The sequence below is a fragment of the Lytechinus pictus genome, unplaced genomic scaffold (assembly GCF_037042905.1).
Source record: "Lytechinus pictus isolate F3 Inbred unplaced genomic scaffold, Lp3.0 scaffold_19, whole genome shotgun sequence".
Classification (NCBI taxonomy): Eukaryota; Metazoa; Echinodermata; class Echinoidea; order Temnopleuroida; family Toxopneustidae; genus Lytechinus; species Lytechinus pictus.
This window is the reverse complement of record NW_026974140.1, coordinates 4,375,157-4,392,150: the sequence shown is the minus strand read 5'-3', so window position 1 is coordinate 4,392,150 and position 16,994 is coordinate 4,375,157. Positions and strand designations below refer to the sequence as shown.

The 16,994-nt window shown below is 35.0% G+C and overlaps 1 protein-coding gene across 1 annotated transcript; it reads left to right on the top strand.

Moving 5' to 3' along the window:
- Window positions 1-330: 330 nt before the first annotated feature.
- On the top strand, window positions 331-13,062 carry LOC129261004 (ras-related protein Rab-9A-like). Its single transcript, XM_054899030.2, has 2 exons — window positions 331-462; window positions 9,441-13,062. Exon 2 carries the CDS (start codon window positions 9,642-9,644, stop codon window positions 10,263-10,265), a length of 624 nt encoding a protein of 207 aa, XP_054755005.1. The 5' UTR covers window positions 331-462; window positions 9,441-9,641; the 3' UTR covers window positions 10,266-13,062.
- The last annotated feature ends 3,932 nt before the right edge of the window (window positions 13,063-16,994 follow it).

The following is a 16,994-nucleotide window of genomic DNA, read 5'->3' as shown; positions in this document are numbered from 1 at the left end:
TAATAGCTTGTCCGATTTTTCCACTAAAGTGGATTTTTCTCAAACTTCCACCATTCTGTTTTATTTATTTCTCTCCTCTCTCACACATTTTAACACTTACCAAAAAATTGGGATTGAGTGATGAAGCAATTAAGCCCATTTTTTTCTTTCATTCTCCGAAAAAAATTATTTATATGTTTATTCTGATATCAATGATGTAAATATTTTGTCAAGTGTTTTATACTACGCGTATAATCATGGTAAACCTCGTGATAGGCTCCTTTAATTAAATATTGTTAAAAATAATCATGTGATATCATCATGATCATACCGTACGTACCGTACCGGTACACATTCGCGGTATACGGTACGAAGTTAAAGACTAAGTTACGTGTACTGTCGACCTAGGCTACCCTGCAGTCCGCTGACTCACCCATAATTTGCCAGATGCATTTATTTTGGAACAGGATTGGCGATTTGATGGTAAGTTTATTATTTTTAACTATCTAGAAATAAGGCAATACTTCTTATGCATCGAAATTGATGCTACGTAAATTTGAGTCAATTTGTTATTAGGAGGCGTAGCCGTAGCCGTAGGCCGTAGGCTTTGCCATGGCCTGTGTACAGTGTAGTCCCGTCTGTGTTTTTTTATGTTTGGAAAGAACGTTGTATGGTAGTAGTGGATCGTATTACCGAACACTTTTCATGAATTCAATCATATCAAACACTTCATACTCATAAAATTCACCAAACTTTCACCATAAATACACAATTACCTACAAAATATAAATATGTAAAAAATTTGCCGAAATCGTTTTTCCATTTCACGATATTATTATTAGCTTCCAATCGGACCCCTCTTGATCTCTTCGCATGTGATTGTGAATTATTTTGGTCACTTGAAAGGTATCGTATTACCGAACGTGTGTTTTCTATGGGAAAAGTTGAGAAAACAACAAAATCACTGATAAGCTATTTTGACCATATTTTATTATTTTTAGAATATTGAGACTGAATATATGTTTTTGACTTTTTGACCATTTTTCATTATCTTTCTATTCAAGTTTCCTTTGGAAGGACGTTGCAAAGCCCGCCAAAGTTTTGACTCTTTAGTTTGAGCGTAGGAAATTATTTTCTGACGCGTACGATGGCGATGCACGCGTTCGGTAATACCATGCACCTATTACAACTGGACATTCAACGAATCCCCTCCGTCACCGCTAATCCTTTTATAAACAGAGCGCTGGCAGCTGACGCCCATCAAGTTGGTCGTAAAACACGCTGTCACTGACAGTAGAGGCGCATGGCCAATATTGGAGACTGTCTCCAATGTGGGAGATTATCTCCAATATCAGAGACTTTTGTAAAGAATTTGGGTATCCAATTTCAGAGACAGTCTCCAGTTTTGGAGTCCAATTTCCTTTGTTTACATTTGCTGCAAAAGGATTACCTTGGCGACAAATAAAAATGTGATAAGCAGATTCCTCATGAAAAGGTACCCCTTTTCACCGTCTACTTAAAAAATCACCGTCTACTTTTATTTTGATAAGGAATTTTGTTGTCAATCACACACAAAACAAATGGGCTTCTGACCTCAGTGAGACAAAATTTTGGGTGGAAAAAATCATACTTTTTTTGGTGTTGTTTCTTTTGTCCGGCTTTTGCAAAGCAAGTCTCCAATGTGGGAGATTGTCTCCCCTATTGGAGAGAGTCTCCCATATTGGCCGTGCGCCTCTACTGACTGATGCACAGCGGAAATCAATCAGGCCTTAAATTTCGTCAGAAAAAAAGTGAAAAGAAGGATGAAAGAAATAAAGGAAAAAAAAAAGGTTTCCTTTATTCTTTGAAATAAATAGAGAAAAAGAAAAAAAAAAGAAGGGAAGATTAATGAATGTTTGAAAGAAAAATAGAGTTAGAAAAAAAGGATGAAAGAATGAATGAAGGAAAAAATCTTTCCTTCATTCTTTGAAAGAAAGAAGAAAAACAGGAAGGGAGGAAGGAAGGAATAGCAAAAAAGGAAAAAAAGAAAATAAAGAATGAAAGAGAGGTAGGAAAGAATGAAAAAAAGAAAGAAAATAATGGAAGGAGAGAAAGAATGAAAAGGAGAGGAAGAGAGAAGGAAGTACAGAAAAAAATTTAGGAAAGAAAGAATGAAGGAAAAAGGAAAGTAAGAGAAAGAAGGAAGGAAAGAAAAAAATGAGGGACTTAAAGAAGGAAAGAATGAAGAAAATAAAATGAACACATAAAGGAAGGAATGCTAGGAAATGATAAGAAACAAAGATAGATGGAATGGAAAAAGTAATTCAGGAAGGATAGGATGAAGAAAGAAGGAATGGAAAAAAAGAAAGAAAAATCAGGAAGTAAAGAAAGAACAAAGGGGGAAAAGGGAAGGAAAGAATAAAGTGAAGAGAGAATGAAAGCAAGAAAGGAATGGAAGAAGAAAAGAAGAAAGAAGGGACGACAGAAATGAAAAGAAAAAGGAGAGGAAGGGGCAAAGAAAATTATAAGGAAAGAAAGAAAAAAGAAGGAAAGTAAGAAAAGGAAGGAAAGAAAGAAAAATGAACAGAGAGAGAGAGAGAAAGGATCAGGAAAGAAAGCTAGGAAAGACTGAAAATAAAGATACTAGTAGATGGAACAAAAAAGGCGAGAAGGAAGGATATAAGGATGAAGAAAGAATGATAGAAAAGAAATAAAAATGAAGGGAAGAAAGAGGGGGAAAAAGTTAAAACTTCAAGCAAACAAAGAAAAATGTAATCATCTAACAATAATCTTACTGATATTTGGGGTTTTTAAAATATATTTTAAAAACTGTTAGAAAACGAAAATGTTTTAGAAATGAATAAAATATCAAAGGTGAAACATGACGGCATCACATGTACACAGGCATCTCTTCCCATTACAAGTTCGCACCGATAACAAAGAAGACGCAAAACAAAAGGTAAAACAACTCGATCTACCGATCTAGTAATAAAAACTCAAAAACTAGCTCCTCCCATTACATCACCAAATCAGTAATCTGAGAATAATTTCCCTCCGAGTTGTGATTATTTGGGTGGAAAAACTGTTAATCAACCAAGTATTGTTCACTCTGATTCCATTGTCTGCCAAAGTACCACTGTGATCCTGCATGCCTGCGCTGCCACACACAGGCAGGCCATGCCACGTGGTGGAGCAGCTAGTACATGTATGTATGCTGACTTTGCGTGTGTGTTTGTGTGTAGATCACATAATTTAGCGCAATCTGGCTTGCAATTTGAATTGAGGGAAGTTGTTAACTTTGTTTTTTCTCTCTCTCTTCAGTATTTTTGCTTGTGAAATATGGGAGAACTTTGTAAACTTCAATCTCACAGTGAAAAAGGGCACGTCGGCCAGCTTAAAAAAAGGGCACGGCCTTTTTGGACGTGAACTGTTCTTTTTTTTTAGGGCATCACGGCCAGTTATAGGGGCATCGACGGCCAGGCCGTCGATTAATTTAAGGCCTGTCAATTGTGTGCTGCTCCTACACATTGCGATGTTGTTCGTTCACTTTATCAAAAGCAACACACAGCAGCGAACATTAGCGCTATGAATATGATCGCAGAAACAAGAAAACAGGCGTGCATAAACTTATTTTTTACGTACATCGCTAACAACCGCTCACAAAATGCATTGACATCACCGTGCAGATCAGTATATCTAGTGCAAAAAAGCACTCAGAATTTGATGGAGAAATGTGCGGAAAGACGTTAAAAATGAATCTTTTTCGGACAGTATTGATGTCGATAGTCGCACTTATTTCATTTGGGCGTAAAATTCCAGAGGATTGGTGAAATTTAATAGGATTTTTTCTAATGATCAGACGACAATTGCACAATATTGACAGCATGAAATAATGTATTGAAACCCGGAAATAAATTGCGCATTGCATTATAGCTAATGCAGGGACTCTCCCTAATCGCTGCAATCGAGCTTACATGACCGCATCTGGTCGAAAGAGGGCCAGAGATCGGGCGGTGACTGTCAATGTCCGAGAAGGGATTGAGTAAACAATCGCCCCGGGCACTCGTCTTAAAAAAAGTGCAAAGAGAAAGTTAACTGTGTGACAGCAATTTTGACAGCTGGAAACAGGTGGTGGCCATAAAATGCTCTCGTTGAATGTCCATTTGTAATAGGTCCATGGTAATACTAATACAAGGCCGGTTGGTAATACAATCACTATACTCGTAGGTTGTTTGGACTTTTGGATTCTAAAGTTAGCTCGAGGGTCGAATCTTGAAACTGCACTTATTTTTAGGCAAGGTACAACTTGAGTTTTCCAAGTTTAAGCCCAGGAGGGGATGGAATAAGAAGTGTTCAAAGAGAAATGATAAATAGAGGAAGGAGAATAAAAAGCTAAACAGAAGGACAAGTCAAGAGAGCTTTGCATTTTGGCCAGCGTAGTCAACGTTAATAAAGAGAAAGTATAGGGGGGGGCATGTGTAAGATTGATCTATGTCTGCACACCTACAACTAAGATTAAACATGAATTTCTTTTTATCCACTAAAATTTTCAGATAATAATGTTCCTTACATTGTAATGAGTAGTCGGTGTGCCAATAATCTCATTAAAAAAACTGACAGAGTATACACTAACCCAGGGAGCAAAAACCTGACACAAAATGGTGAAAAATATTGAATTTCAGGCACTTCAAAATCGACGCAGATTATATCAGGTGTATATTTAACCCAGGGAGTTCAGGCCGGAGCCCAGGATCTCGTCTGTGTAATACTAGGCAGACATATACTCTCCAAAATGGGGTAGAATGGGGTCGCAATAGCACTCCAAATAAAAGGGGGAAAATAAATTACACAGACGAGTCCTGGGCTCCGGCCCGAGCTCCCTGGGTTAAATATACACCTGATATAATCTGCGTCGATTTTGAAGTGCCTGAAATTCAATATTTTTCACCATTTTGTGTCAGGTTTTTGTCTCACCTGCATAGCAGAGTGAGACTATTATAGGCGCCGCTTTTCCGACGTCGGCGGCGTCAACACCAAATCTTAACCTGAGGTTAAGTTTTTGAAATGACAGCATAACTTAGAAAGTATATGGACCTAGTTCATGAAACTTGGCCATAAGGTTAATCAAGTATTACTGAACATCCTGCCTGAGTTTCATGTCACATGACCAAGGTCAAAGGTCATTTTAGGGTCAATGAACTTAGACCATGTTGGGGGAATCAACATCAAAATCTTAACCTAAGGTTAAGTTTTTGAAATGTCATCATAACTTAGAAAATATATGGACCTAGTTCATGAAACTTATACATAAGGTTAATCAAGTATCACTGAATATCCTGCATGAGTTTCACGTCACATGACCAAGGTCAAAGGTCATTTAGGGTCAATGAACTTTGGCCGAATTGGGGGTATCTGTTGAATTACCATCATAACTTTGAAAGTTTATGGATCTGATTCATGAAACTTAGACATAATAGTAATCAAGTATTACTGAACATTCTGTGCAAGTTTCAGGTCACATGATCAAGGTCAAAGGTCATTTAGGGTCAATGAACTTTGGCCAAATTGGGGTATTTGTTGAATTACAGCCATAAATTTGAAAGTGTGTTGGTCTAGTTCATAAAACTTGGACATAAGAGTAATCAAGTATCACTGAACATCCTGTGCACATTTTAGGTCACATGACCAAGGTCAAAGGTCAATGAACTTTGGCCATAATGGGGGTATCTGTTGAATTACCATCATAACTTTGAAAGTTGATGGATCTGACTCTTGAAACTTGGACATAAGACTAATCAAGTATCACTGAACATCCTGTGTGAGTTTCAGGTCACATGATCAAGGTCAAAGGTCATGTAAGGTCAAAGAACTTGGGCCACGTTGGGGGTATTTGTTGAATTGCCATCATATCTCTATAAGTGTATTGGTCTAGTTCATAACACGTGGAAATAAGAGTAACCAAGTATCACTGAACATCTTGTGCGAGTTCTAGTAGTTTTCAAAATCAGCACTGCTGCTATATTGAATCGCGTGATGCAGGTGAGACGGCCAGAGGCATTCCACTTGTTTAATCAATAGACTGTCTTTACATGTATGTATTGCAGATGTAAATTTTGCGTTTATGTGTCTTTTATAAGAATCTTGCAGATACACGACTCTTCAGTTCTAAAGAAGAACTTGGATCAGACAGAGACTTGTCGGAAGAGAGGTTCAGGAGAAGGATGTAGAATGTTGATAAGGAGTGAGAGAGAAGAGATGTAGATGAAGGAGAATAAGAAGATCAAGAAAGGAGCAGTAGCTCCAGCTAGGAGGACATTAGTCTGTATACGAACCTCACATTAGTGTGAGTCAGAGTGGGATAAGGAATGGGTATATAGGATATAGAGGAAGGAAAATAAGGTAAAGAAGGAGAATTGGAGTCAGGAAAGGAGGTGGAATAAATTGAAGAGAAAGAAGAATAGGAAGTGGAAGGAGGAGACTGGAATAAGAAGTGGAGAGAAAGGAGAAGTAGATGAAGGAGATAAGAGGTGCAAGGAGGTGAAGTGGAGAGAAAGGAGAAGTAGATTTTGAGGAAGGAGAACAAGGAGAGGAAGGATTAGGAAGAAGATTGACAAATCGATAAAATTAATTAAATTGAGAGGAAGGATTGGGAATAAGATTGACAAATTAATAAAATTTAACTAAAGTAAGAGTTGACATAGTCTAGAGATAAATGAAACATGAGTTAAAGCACTTTGTCTGGACAAGATGGCTATTTGGGAAACTTGCAATCAATATTTCATTGATCTATTGAAATTATCATCATACAACATTACAAAGCACAAATATTCACAATTATTTTCTAAACTTAATGCATGACTTTTGAGAAAATTCAGAGCAATAGACGATGTTTTTATCTGCTCAAGTGTTTCTAGCTGACAGTATCCAAATATAAGAGCATCTTGAAATTCTAATGTCACCAGGGTATTTTATGCCATTTGTTTTAATGGAATGAAGTGTTGATATAAAGTGTTTGGATCTTGTTACTTTTCATTTCATCAGCATTAATAATGGCACTGTCAAAAATAGAGGTTTTAGGGTTAACTGGGCTAGCTATCTTGACCAATTTACAGTCATGTACATTTCTCTGAATTTGGTTAGTGGAAGGGAAAATGTAGTTCATGAGAAACCTATAAAGTGATTGTGCATCAGAGTTGGTTTGAAGATGATTGAGTAATAGTGTCTGAAGTACTAGAAGAGTAAAATTGGTAACATATTCCTGTTGATTTTTTTTGCAAGATGTCAGAAACTAAGGGAAAACTAAAATTCAGCTAGACATATAATAGATCCATGAGTGCATGCAGCATCAGCTGGGGTTCCAGAGATCTTCTACATGTAGCTTAATACCAGTGCAGACTTGCAATTACTGTCATTTTCTTTAAAATATTATTTATCAAAGAGAAAATTAGTATAAAAATATTAGATTTGTATTACCTTACATGTACATCTATGAAGCCTGGTGACAAAGGTACATGTATTTCAGTTTCACAATTGTTTATGGTTTTGCTCTAAAATCCATATTAGTGTCATGTTAAATTCTAATGCCAGTTGTATAAAGGGATATGAATGTACATTGCTATTGCCCATCCATGTCCCAACAAAGAATTTGGATTACAGCATAAAGCAAAACTAAAAAGTATAAAATGAATGAATGAAAGAGTTTATTACCAATAAAACAAACAAGATAAAATACATATAACAGAGATGAGTTGTATTACATTTGTTGGGTAAAAGGAATCTACGGAAATAGCAAGTTCTGCTAGTGAGATGTAGACCCTTTGTTAGACTGTTTACTATATAAACACACTTGAAGTATTTAGCATGATATAGCATGAAATAATACAACTAGAAATATCTTATACAACGTGAATAATTATATCTTACGGTTAGGTGCTTTCGGATAAAACTGAATACATATAAGTAAATTAAGCGCATTGTATAAGACAATCTTACGTGGAATACAAACTATAAACAAAGTAAATAAAATATAATATTATATCAATATTCTTGTATGAAGCTTTTTTTAAGCTCTGTGCGAAAAGACTGGACACTTTTTAGCTGTTTTGCATTCTCTGGAAATCTCTGGAAGATTATTTCAGATTTGCGATCCCATGAAAGAAATTGAGGTTTTACCGTGTTCTGTTTTCACTCTAGGCAAAAGTAAAATTTTTGACTCTTTTTGTCTTGTACTATAACAATTTTCAAAAAAATTATAATATTCGTACACTGATTGGGGAAGTTTGTTATACATGAGCCTATAAATGAATGAAATCCTGGATTACTGTAGTGACCATCTGTATAAAAGGACCACTTGTCAACATAAAGACTACAAGACATAGTTTGCTTTCCATAGAACAGTATACAAATATATTATATGACACCTAGATAGATCCTTGCGATTTGATTGGTTGTTTGATATCGTTCATTCAGCCCATTTTGCAATGACGTCCTCAACCGTGCAATTTTGTATCCATTCATCGTGCAAATTTGGATCCATACGATTTTGTCCATTGCACGCGCGCACCGAGACAAATAAATACGCATGTTGTAATGACGTAACAATCAACAGACCGAACTCGCACTGCATGAGCATGTTTTGCATCAAAATTCATAAATTTCACATGAAAAAAAAAAAATATTTTTATGTGTCATATAAACCAAATAATGAATGTTTTTTTCATTCGTGCAATGGACAGAATACTTCATTCGGTGAAAGATGAAATAATGATCCATTCAACTCGGCTGCGCCTCGTTGAATGGATCATTTCATCTTCCACCTCATGAAGTATTCTGTCCATTGCACTCATAAACATTCATTATTTGTATACTATATGACACTCGAGGATCTGGCTAAAACTATTCACATCGATGGATCATGGAACATCAATGGTACCCTTCTCCCAAGGGCTTGAGATGCGCACAATGACTAGTGCGGAAAAACGTATAGTTCCTTTTTTACCTAGGGAAAAAACGGACTATGCGTCATAATGCGGACTAATAAATGTCATTCCTATCAAAACTATTCGTTTCTCCTTAGTGTGCACTCTCAATGCAACAATCAAGGGATAATAATCATCTTAATTGAAACATGCATTAGTGAGCCTATCCACAAAGACCATAGTATCTCTTTATATAAATTTGAAATTAGCTGGAACACACATACTCTGTAGCAACCTTGCCATGAGATACCTGCCCTACATGTAGTCAATGGGTTTACATATCAATGGGTAAATGCCCAGTGCTCAAAATTACTCTAAAATTCTTTTAAAGGGTTATTTCCAGTATTTAACTCCATTCAAGTAGTATCAAAGTATGAAGAACATTAGACGAATTTTTCTGCATGTTATGGTAAATATGCATGAAGTTGACATTTGGGATATATCAAACTAGCTCCTTGTATTTCTGCAATTAAATTATGTTTCTGTTTGTTTTGTGTTTTATAGGTTCAGCTACAGAGAACCTTTGAGGGTTAGAGGACAGTGTACCATCATTTCTACAAAGATTGGCCCAGCAGATGAACATAACCATATGAGGATTATGAATTATGGAAATTGAAAGATTCCCATGGTAGACACTGGATTGTGTAATTCATTGATCCATTTTATCTACATATATGTGCAATGTCTTATTGAGAACACCTGAAGATGGCTGGAAGTCGACCAATGCTTCTCAAAGTTGTCATCCTTGGGGATGGGGGTGTCGGTAAAAGTTCTCTCATGAATCGCTTTGTGAGTAACAAGTTTGAGCAGGAATCCTTCCATACCATTGGGGTAGAGTTCTTGAACAAAGACATCGTTGTGGAAGGAGAGACCTTCACTGTTCAGATATGGGACACAGCAGGACAGGAGCGTTTCAAGAGCCTGAGGACACCATTCTACAGAGGTTCTGACTGCTGCATGCTGACGTACGGCGTGGACGACAGACAAAGCTTTCACAACTTAACCATGTGGAAGAAGGAGTTCTTGTACTATGCGGACATTGCTGACGGAGAAAACTTTCCATTTGTTCTCCTCGGCAACAAAGTTGATGTGGAGTCAGAAAAGCGACAGGTGGGTGTGGATGAAGCAAAGCAGTGGTGTGCAGACAATGGCGGTGTGCCTTATTATGAGACTAGCGCCAAGACGGCGGTCAATGTAGAAGAAGCATTCATTGCAGCAGTTCGGAGGGTGGTTGAGCTTGATCGCAAGAATGATGTCAGAGATGATGTCAATCCTATCAACTTGAATCAGAAGCCTAGCAATGCTCACAAGAGGTCAGATTGTTGTTAAAGCTTATGTTGATGGTTTTCAAAATAACCATGTATAAATGTAAACAGAGTGTATCAAGATTTATGCATATTGTTTGTTTCCCTAGTTCAAGAGTGTACAGTTATGATCTTTAGTTCTTTTGTAATACATTCTCTGGCATGTTATTTACAAGAAATACATTATTCAAGAGTATGATGGCTATGTGTCAAATTAAACGTAGCTCTGAATATTTAATCAACGAAACATGACTAATTCCATGTACATGTATATTTATACCTGTGATTTATTTGGAGATGTGCAAAGTAGCAGCATTTCTTTTTTTAAAAGAAAATCTCTGCCTGCTTGAATATTTTTGTCATGTTACATGAGTTTTAGAGTACATGGTTGTGTTTTACTTAAAGGGGAATGAAACCTTTGGAACAAGTAGGCTTGTGTCAAAACAGAAAAATCAAAGGATAAGAATAAAGAACGTTTGAGAAAAATCGGAAAAATAATGAGAAAGTTATGAGCATTTGAAATAATATTGCAATCACTAATGCTATGGAGATCCTCCTATTGGCAATGCGACAAGGATGTGTGATGTCACTCACATGTGAACAACTTTTCCTTTGATGGACTACAGCAGCGCTTCTCAACCCTTTTTTCCTCAAGGCCCACTTTGACTCTCAATTTTATTTCGAGGCCCACCTACCAAAATTTTAAGAAGGCGATACGACTACTTGTCTCGACTCAAAGATACGCGTAACTTTCAGTGGCCCCCAAATATTGTACAACCAGGACAACATAACAACTTAACAAAATGCTGAATATCTGCAACATTCGACACACATTGCTTTTGGTTTTGCATCACTGCCAGTCATGATGAATCCAAATTTAATGTATTCAGTGAGACTTTTCAATAGTAGATTTATTTCCTTCCTCGCCATTTTAAATCGCTTTAAGAAAGGTCAGTTTTGATGAAAGTATGTTTCTTGAAATTTGGACGTAAAGCTGTGACAAAAGCACGTTCGAAACAAACAGTTCAAGAACTAAACTACATTCGCAAAGGTCGGGTAAATGGGCGACAATTAACTACATTCTCCACAATACATGGTGAGGTTCACGTCAAAGATCGAAACCATCACATAATTAATGTGTATGCATATTGCAACATGCATATTCAGTTTTATTCAAAAACAGGGTAGTTCTTTCAGAGTCCAAAGGCCTGCTTTACAAGAGCCCTGTTGACATAGAAAGATTTACAAAATAAATAAAATACAATTAATATAAAGTAACAACAAAAACAGTACAATGCTATCACATTAAATGAATTTTGTTACCTAAGCATGCTTTAGCTTTGTTTGACCCACGTAGACCGATCAAATAAGTCATAATTATTCGGACTTTCGGACAGGTCCAGGTCTGTGAAATATACTATAGTTTTTCCCATATTTTTTTCGTCCTCTGGAGCCTCTCGCGGCCCACCGTTTGAGAAGCGCTGGACTACAGTATAAAATACCCCCCAAATGTCTCTTTTTGCTTTTTCTTATGGTGATACAAACTCTTTATCCATGATGTACTCTTTAAAAATCTGTATTTCATGCCCTCCTATAGAAAGAACACATGATCTACCGATAGATATGATAAAAGAGGCAGTTTAAGTGAAATATATAATAAAGTAATGGGGAGAGTTGTTCACAAGTGACATCAGATCACTAATCTTTGTCGCATTGCCAATGTGAGGATCTCCATAGCACTAGTGATCGCAATATTCAAATGCCCATAACTATCTCATTATTTGTCTGATTTTTCTCAAACTTTCGTTGATCTGTTTGTTTGATTTTTCTATTTTCACACAAGCTATCATGTTCCAAAGGTTTCATTCTCCTTTAATTACCCCATTCAAAGACTACCGGTACTTGAATTTGAATGGATTTGATTACATGTATAACCACGGCAATACTGATCTGTCTATAAAGATTACTTTAAACAATCAAATAAAAGAAATTTATTTGGCCTCATATGGCATGCATTTATTTAATGAGAATATATAAGCAAGGATATATAGTTACTTAAGATCATTCCTAAAGCTGGTAAAAATATACTGGAACAACTCATACATCTCTCATTGTTTCCATATTTCCCTTTTATTTGTCATAATAAGTCAGATACAGTGAATCTTGAAATTGGCAAAAGAGTAGATTTCCTTCTTCAGTCATTCAAAATTTACTGTGCAGCCAGTTTTGTAGCCTTTTATGTCTACTTGTCACAGATTTTTAAAGATATGGAATGCATAAATAATTTGAATTTTTGTGAAAAAATACTTTAATGACAACTTCCGAATGAAATTATTTGCTATTAACTTAGAATTTCATATCAGTTTTATAATCTTGATATGAATATATGTACTTTACAGTTTTCACATTTTTTTACTAAGACTTTGTAGAAGGAATTACATGTACTATTGAGTGTTGAATAAGGCCAATTCCGTATGGAGGGAAAAGAGACAATTTTTTTTACTCGGAATCTAATTTTAAACTAATAAAAAGAAAAGAAAATGAAACAAAACAATACATACATGAATTTCTATTATAATCTTAAGTTAAAAACATTTCATGCATGAGTGGGTAAAAACTGGGTATTAAGGCAAAATGATCATTTTTTAATGTCAAATTGTCATTTTCAGAATTAAAAACTTTGTTTTTCTTTTGAACATTCAAATGGTGTGGTTGGTTATCAACTGCCATTTGATTACTATAAAGGGTAACTTATATATAAATTCCCTCTCACTCTCTGTTTCACCATAAACTGAAACAAATACACTTTCCAATATACATACAAAAAAAAATTGAAAACTGTCTTTTATAGTCCCGTAGTACTATTTTCTAATTTATGTACCGGTATAAAATAAAATATGGATATGTTCAGAAATTTATCAAAAGGAAATTGATATACATGTAGAAGTAAATAGTTACTGTACATGGACTTTACATTCCATTTTATATAATTTTTGTCGATACATTTTATGAAAGAGGCATATACATTAAACTTTTCTTTCACAATCTCCCCCCCCCCCACCTCCCCTCAACATCGTATCTAGCCTTTCTCACACTCATGATACATTGTTCTGTAATTCTACAATCTATGTACCTTTAAAGAGTATTGTACTACTACTCTAATTAATAAGCAGTAGAGACTTTGTGTACAAATGTATGTGAATGTGACTCCAGATGCATTAAGTTTTAGCATTGTTTCTATGTGATCATTGTTCAAAGTCAAAATCTGAAATACATTCAAATCACTCATCTTTGGGTTCTATATGTATGTATTATTTAGTTTGTTAGACTCACACTATATCAATTTGTTAATTCATTAATTCATATTATTTGCATGTGTTGAACATTGTTGGAATGGAGTATAATGAGTGAGGTAACAAATATGATGACTCTGTTGAACCACTGTTCATCTGTAATCTTTTCAGAATGACAGATTTCTGAACAGTTCATTTTACACATACAGCATATGAAAGACATGTACATGTATGTTAAACATACATTTTGTAGAGACATTTTTTTTCTTCTATTATTTCTCTTCCTAGAAATGCAGTTCGTTTTACATGCCAAGTTGTCTCTCAGAGAGGGTTTACTGTACATGTATGTTAATGTGAAGTACTTAATAGTACACTGTTAGCCATACTAAATTGTGAAGTATAACAAAAAGTTGAGGGGAAAATGCATTCATTGATGGAGCAACATTATAGAAATGTGAAAAGAAAAATACTCAATACTGACTCAATCATTGCAGAGCATCTGTATTTTGGTCACTGTTACAAAAATACTGCAATTTCATTTTGAGGTTTTCGTGAATCAGTGGTTTTTAATTTTTGATAAGGTTTGATTAACTATGGGGATATTTATATAATATTGACTGGCCTTGAGGGGAACATGAAATAAATCGCCCGCAACAGAATCATATTGGCCCGAGTCTTTAGACTACTACACGAGGGCAATATGATTCTTTTAAGGGCAACATATTTGATATTTCCTGAAAGAAGCGTCAGTCAATATTATGACCTAAGGCTGTACAGTGTGTAATTCAGGCTATTATTTAGAACAATTTATATGCCTGTTTGTTTATCACTACTTCTGATTTCAGGTTATTCACAAACTTAGCAAAGCAATCCTTCCTAAGCAATTGTGACGTAAATTGTTACCTTGCAGTCGGGCATCATGCATGGCGTGCACGTACACTTGACGCATGAAACTTGCACTTGGGTTTGTGTATGCACTGGCCGGGACGCGCATTATCTACAATGCATTGGTTCATAAACTGGTTCCAGCCAGATTTCACAATACTGAAATTAGCTATCAAAATCGGCTCCTACTGCGCAAGTGCACTACCAGAAATATGGCCAATATTGCCCTCTGTTTTTGTAAAGGATTCCTATGGGCAAAGCCCGGGGAGGGCAACATGGCAAATGCTTACCTTGTTGTCTCAGATTGAAAGTAGCGAGTGAAATATATTTATTTATCTGCTAAAATGCCTTGTATAGGTAATAATTTGCATTAATTAATTTCACCATACATTGTACATATTCAGAAAAGAGTCCAATGACAAACCATGGCACTAAATTCACACTTGTTGATGTGGTTGGAGTATAATATTAGCCACATATAAATAAAATAATTTATATGGAAGATAAAAAGTTGCAGTATTTAAGACAAGAATACCGGTGATCATTGTAGACTACAACATGTACGGTAGTATAATATTGTTTCCTTATTTAGGTAGAATATCGTGAAAAAAGGTGTCGCTCTCCTGGTGCCCTCACATTAAAACTATTATAGCTGAAACTGTTGGGCTGGCAATTTCCTTTGGAAATATTGGGTCAATTACTATTTCTAGCAATTCCGTTGCTCTTCAGGAAACAGTCACAATCACTCAAGACAGTTTGCTACATTATTCAGATTCACAACCAGAAGTTAATATTAAATTGATTTATTCAAAATAATTTATATAAACAGTGAACTAAATTATAACAGCAAGCATGAGTTTAGTGCCCTGTAACAAAAGCATGTATTGGACCTTATCTTATTATACATGTATGAAGTTTTTAATGCATTAAGTTTGTATAAACCATGTTTGAAACTACAGATTCCAAACCACACGGCTATATGTGTATTTGCTGTCAACTACATGTTCAAACATGATCAGTATTGTCATATTCTGCATCTATGTGTATTAGGTCATTTTACGTACCAATGTGTATTTATGTGAAATGTTTTCTACATGAAATGGACATTTTTTATGGAAGTATCCACAATCACTTGATGGTGCAAATTTGATGAGTGAATAAAGCCACCTAAATAATTGAAAATGTTCTGTTATAGAAAGTTAACTCTCTAAGACACAAACTTTTGTTATGATCTTTATCATGTGGATATAGATGCTACCATTAATGCATGCATTATGATCTGACCAATTTCATTTAATGGAAATCTGTATGTAGCATTAAAATGCATATTAATTTAATGTACAACTATACATATATATATCATAGCTGTATTAAAAATGAAATTAATATAAATACATTTATGTCATATATGTGTCAAATGCTGAAAGAGAAAAATAGTCCTGTATAATATATTACCGTAAAAAGATAAGTTGTTTTGCTTACTTTACTTTTATAAATAACATTTTCTTGTTTCACAAATCATGCTCATTAAATCAAACTCGAGAATACGATGAAATTGTTTAAGTTTTCATTTCATTCTTTTATTGTACATCTTTTGTGCTTCTAGGGCATGTTATGAACATGGTGATTTCATTTCAATTTTATCAAGGCACAAATTGAAATGCCTTGGATGACATTTTAATTGAAAAAAGAGAGCAGTAGATGTACGTTAATATAGATACAGATAATTTCCTTTGAAAAAAACCTTTATAATATATGCAGGGAGCTAGAAGTTGTCATTGAGTACATAAATCTCAAATGTAAAAATTCCATTGAATTAGACAAAGTATTCAAGATTCTTCATGAACATCAAATCATAATTGCAATAAATGCACACACAATACATGTTTGTATCCATTTGGGAGTGAGGTACACTTACACTGAGTGATATTATGAATACACAATGAAATCACAGATAAAAAGCCTGATATAAAAAAGTCATATTTAATATTTTCCTGAGATTTTCTACAATCATCCAAAGAAAACTAACTCCTTGATAGGTCAACATTAAAACCATGGTAAAAACACCTATTCTGAAATCAATTGGAAGAGCAGAAAGAGTGCTAGGTGCATTCTCTCACGAAGTAAAATTAACAATATATCATTACAAAACCAGGGTTGTCGCCACAAAGGACAAGTCCACCCAACAAAAAGTTGATTTGAATAAAAAGAGAAAAATCATACTTGTAAGCAAAACACTGACAATTTTATTGAAATCGGATGTTAATGAAGTTATGACATTTTAAAGTTTTGCTTATTTTTTCACAAAACAGTTTAATCACAACTCGGTGACAGGCAAATGAGAGAGTTGATGATGTCCCTCGCTCACATTTTCTTTTGTATCTTTGTTTGAATTACACAAATTTTTACTGATTTGACAATAAGGACCAAATTGACTGAACCATAAAATGTCAAAACAATGGTAATTCCACAGGTTCAGAGAGGAATAAAACTTTGTTTTACAGGAAAATGAGAGAATTAGAATATTTCACACAATAAAATACAAAATAGTGAGTGAACGATGTCATCAAACCCCT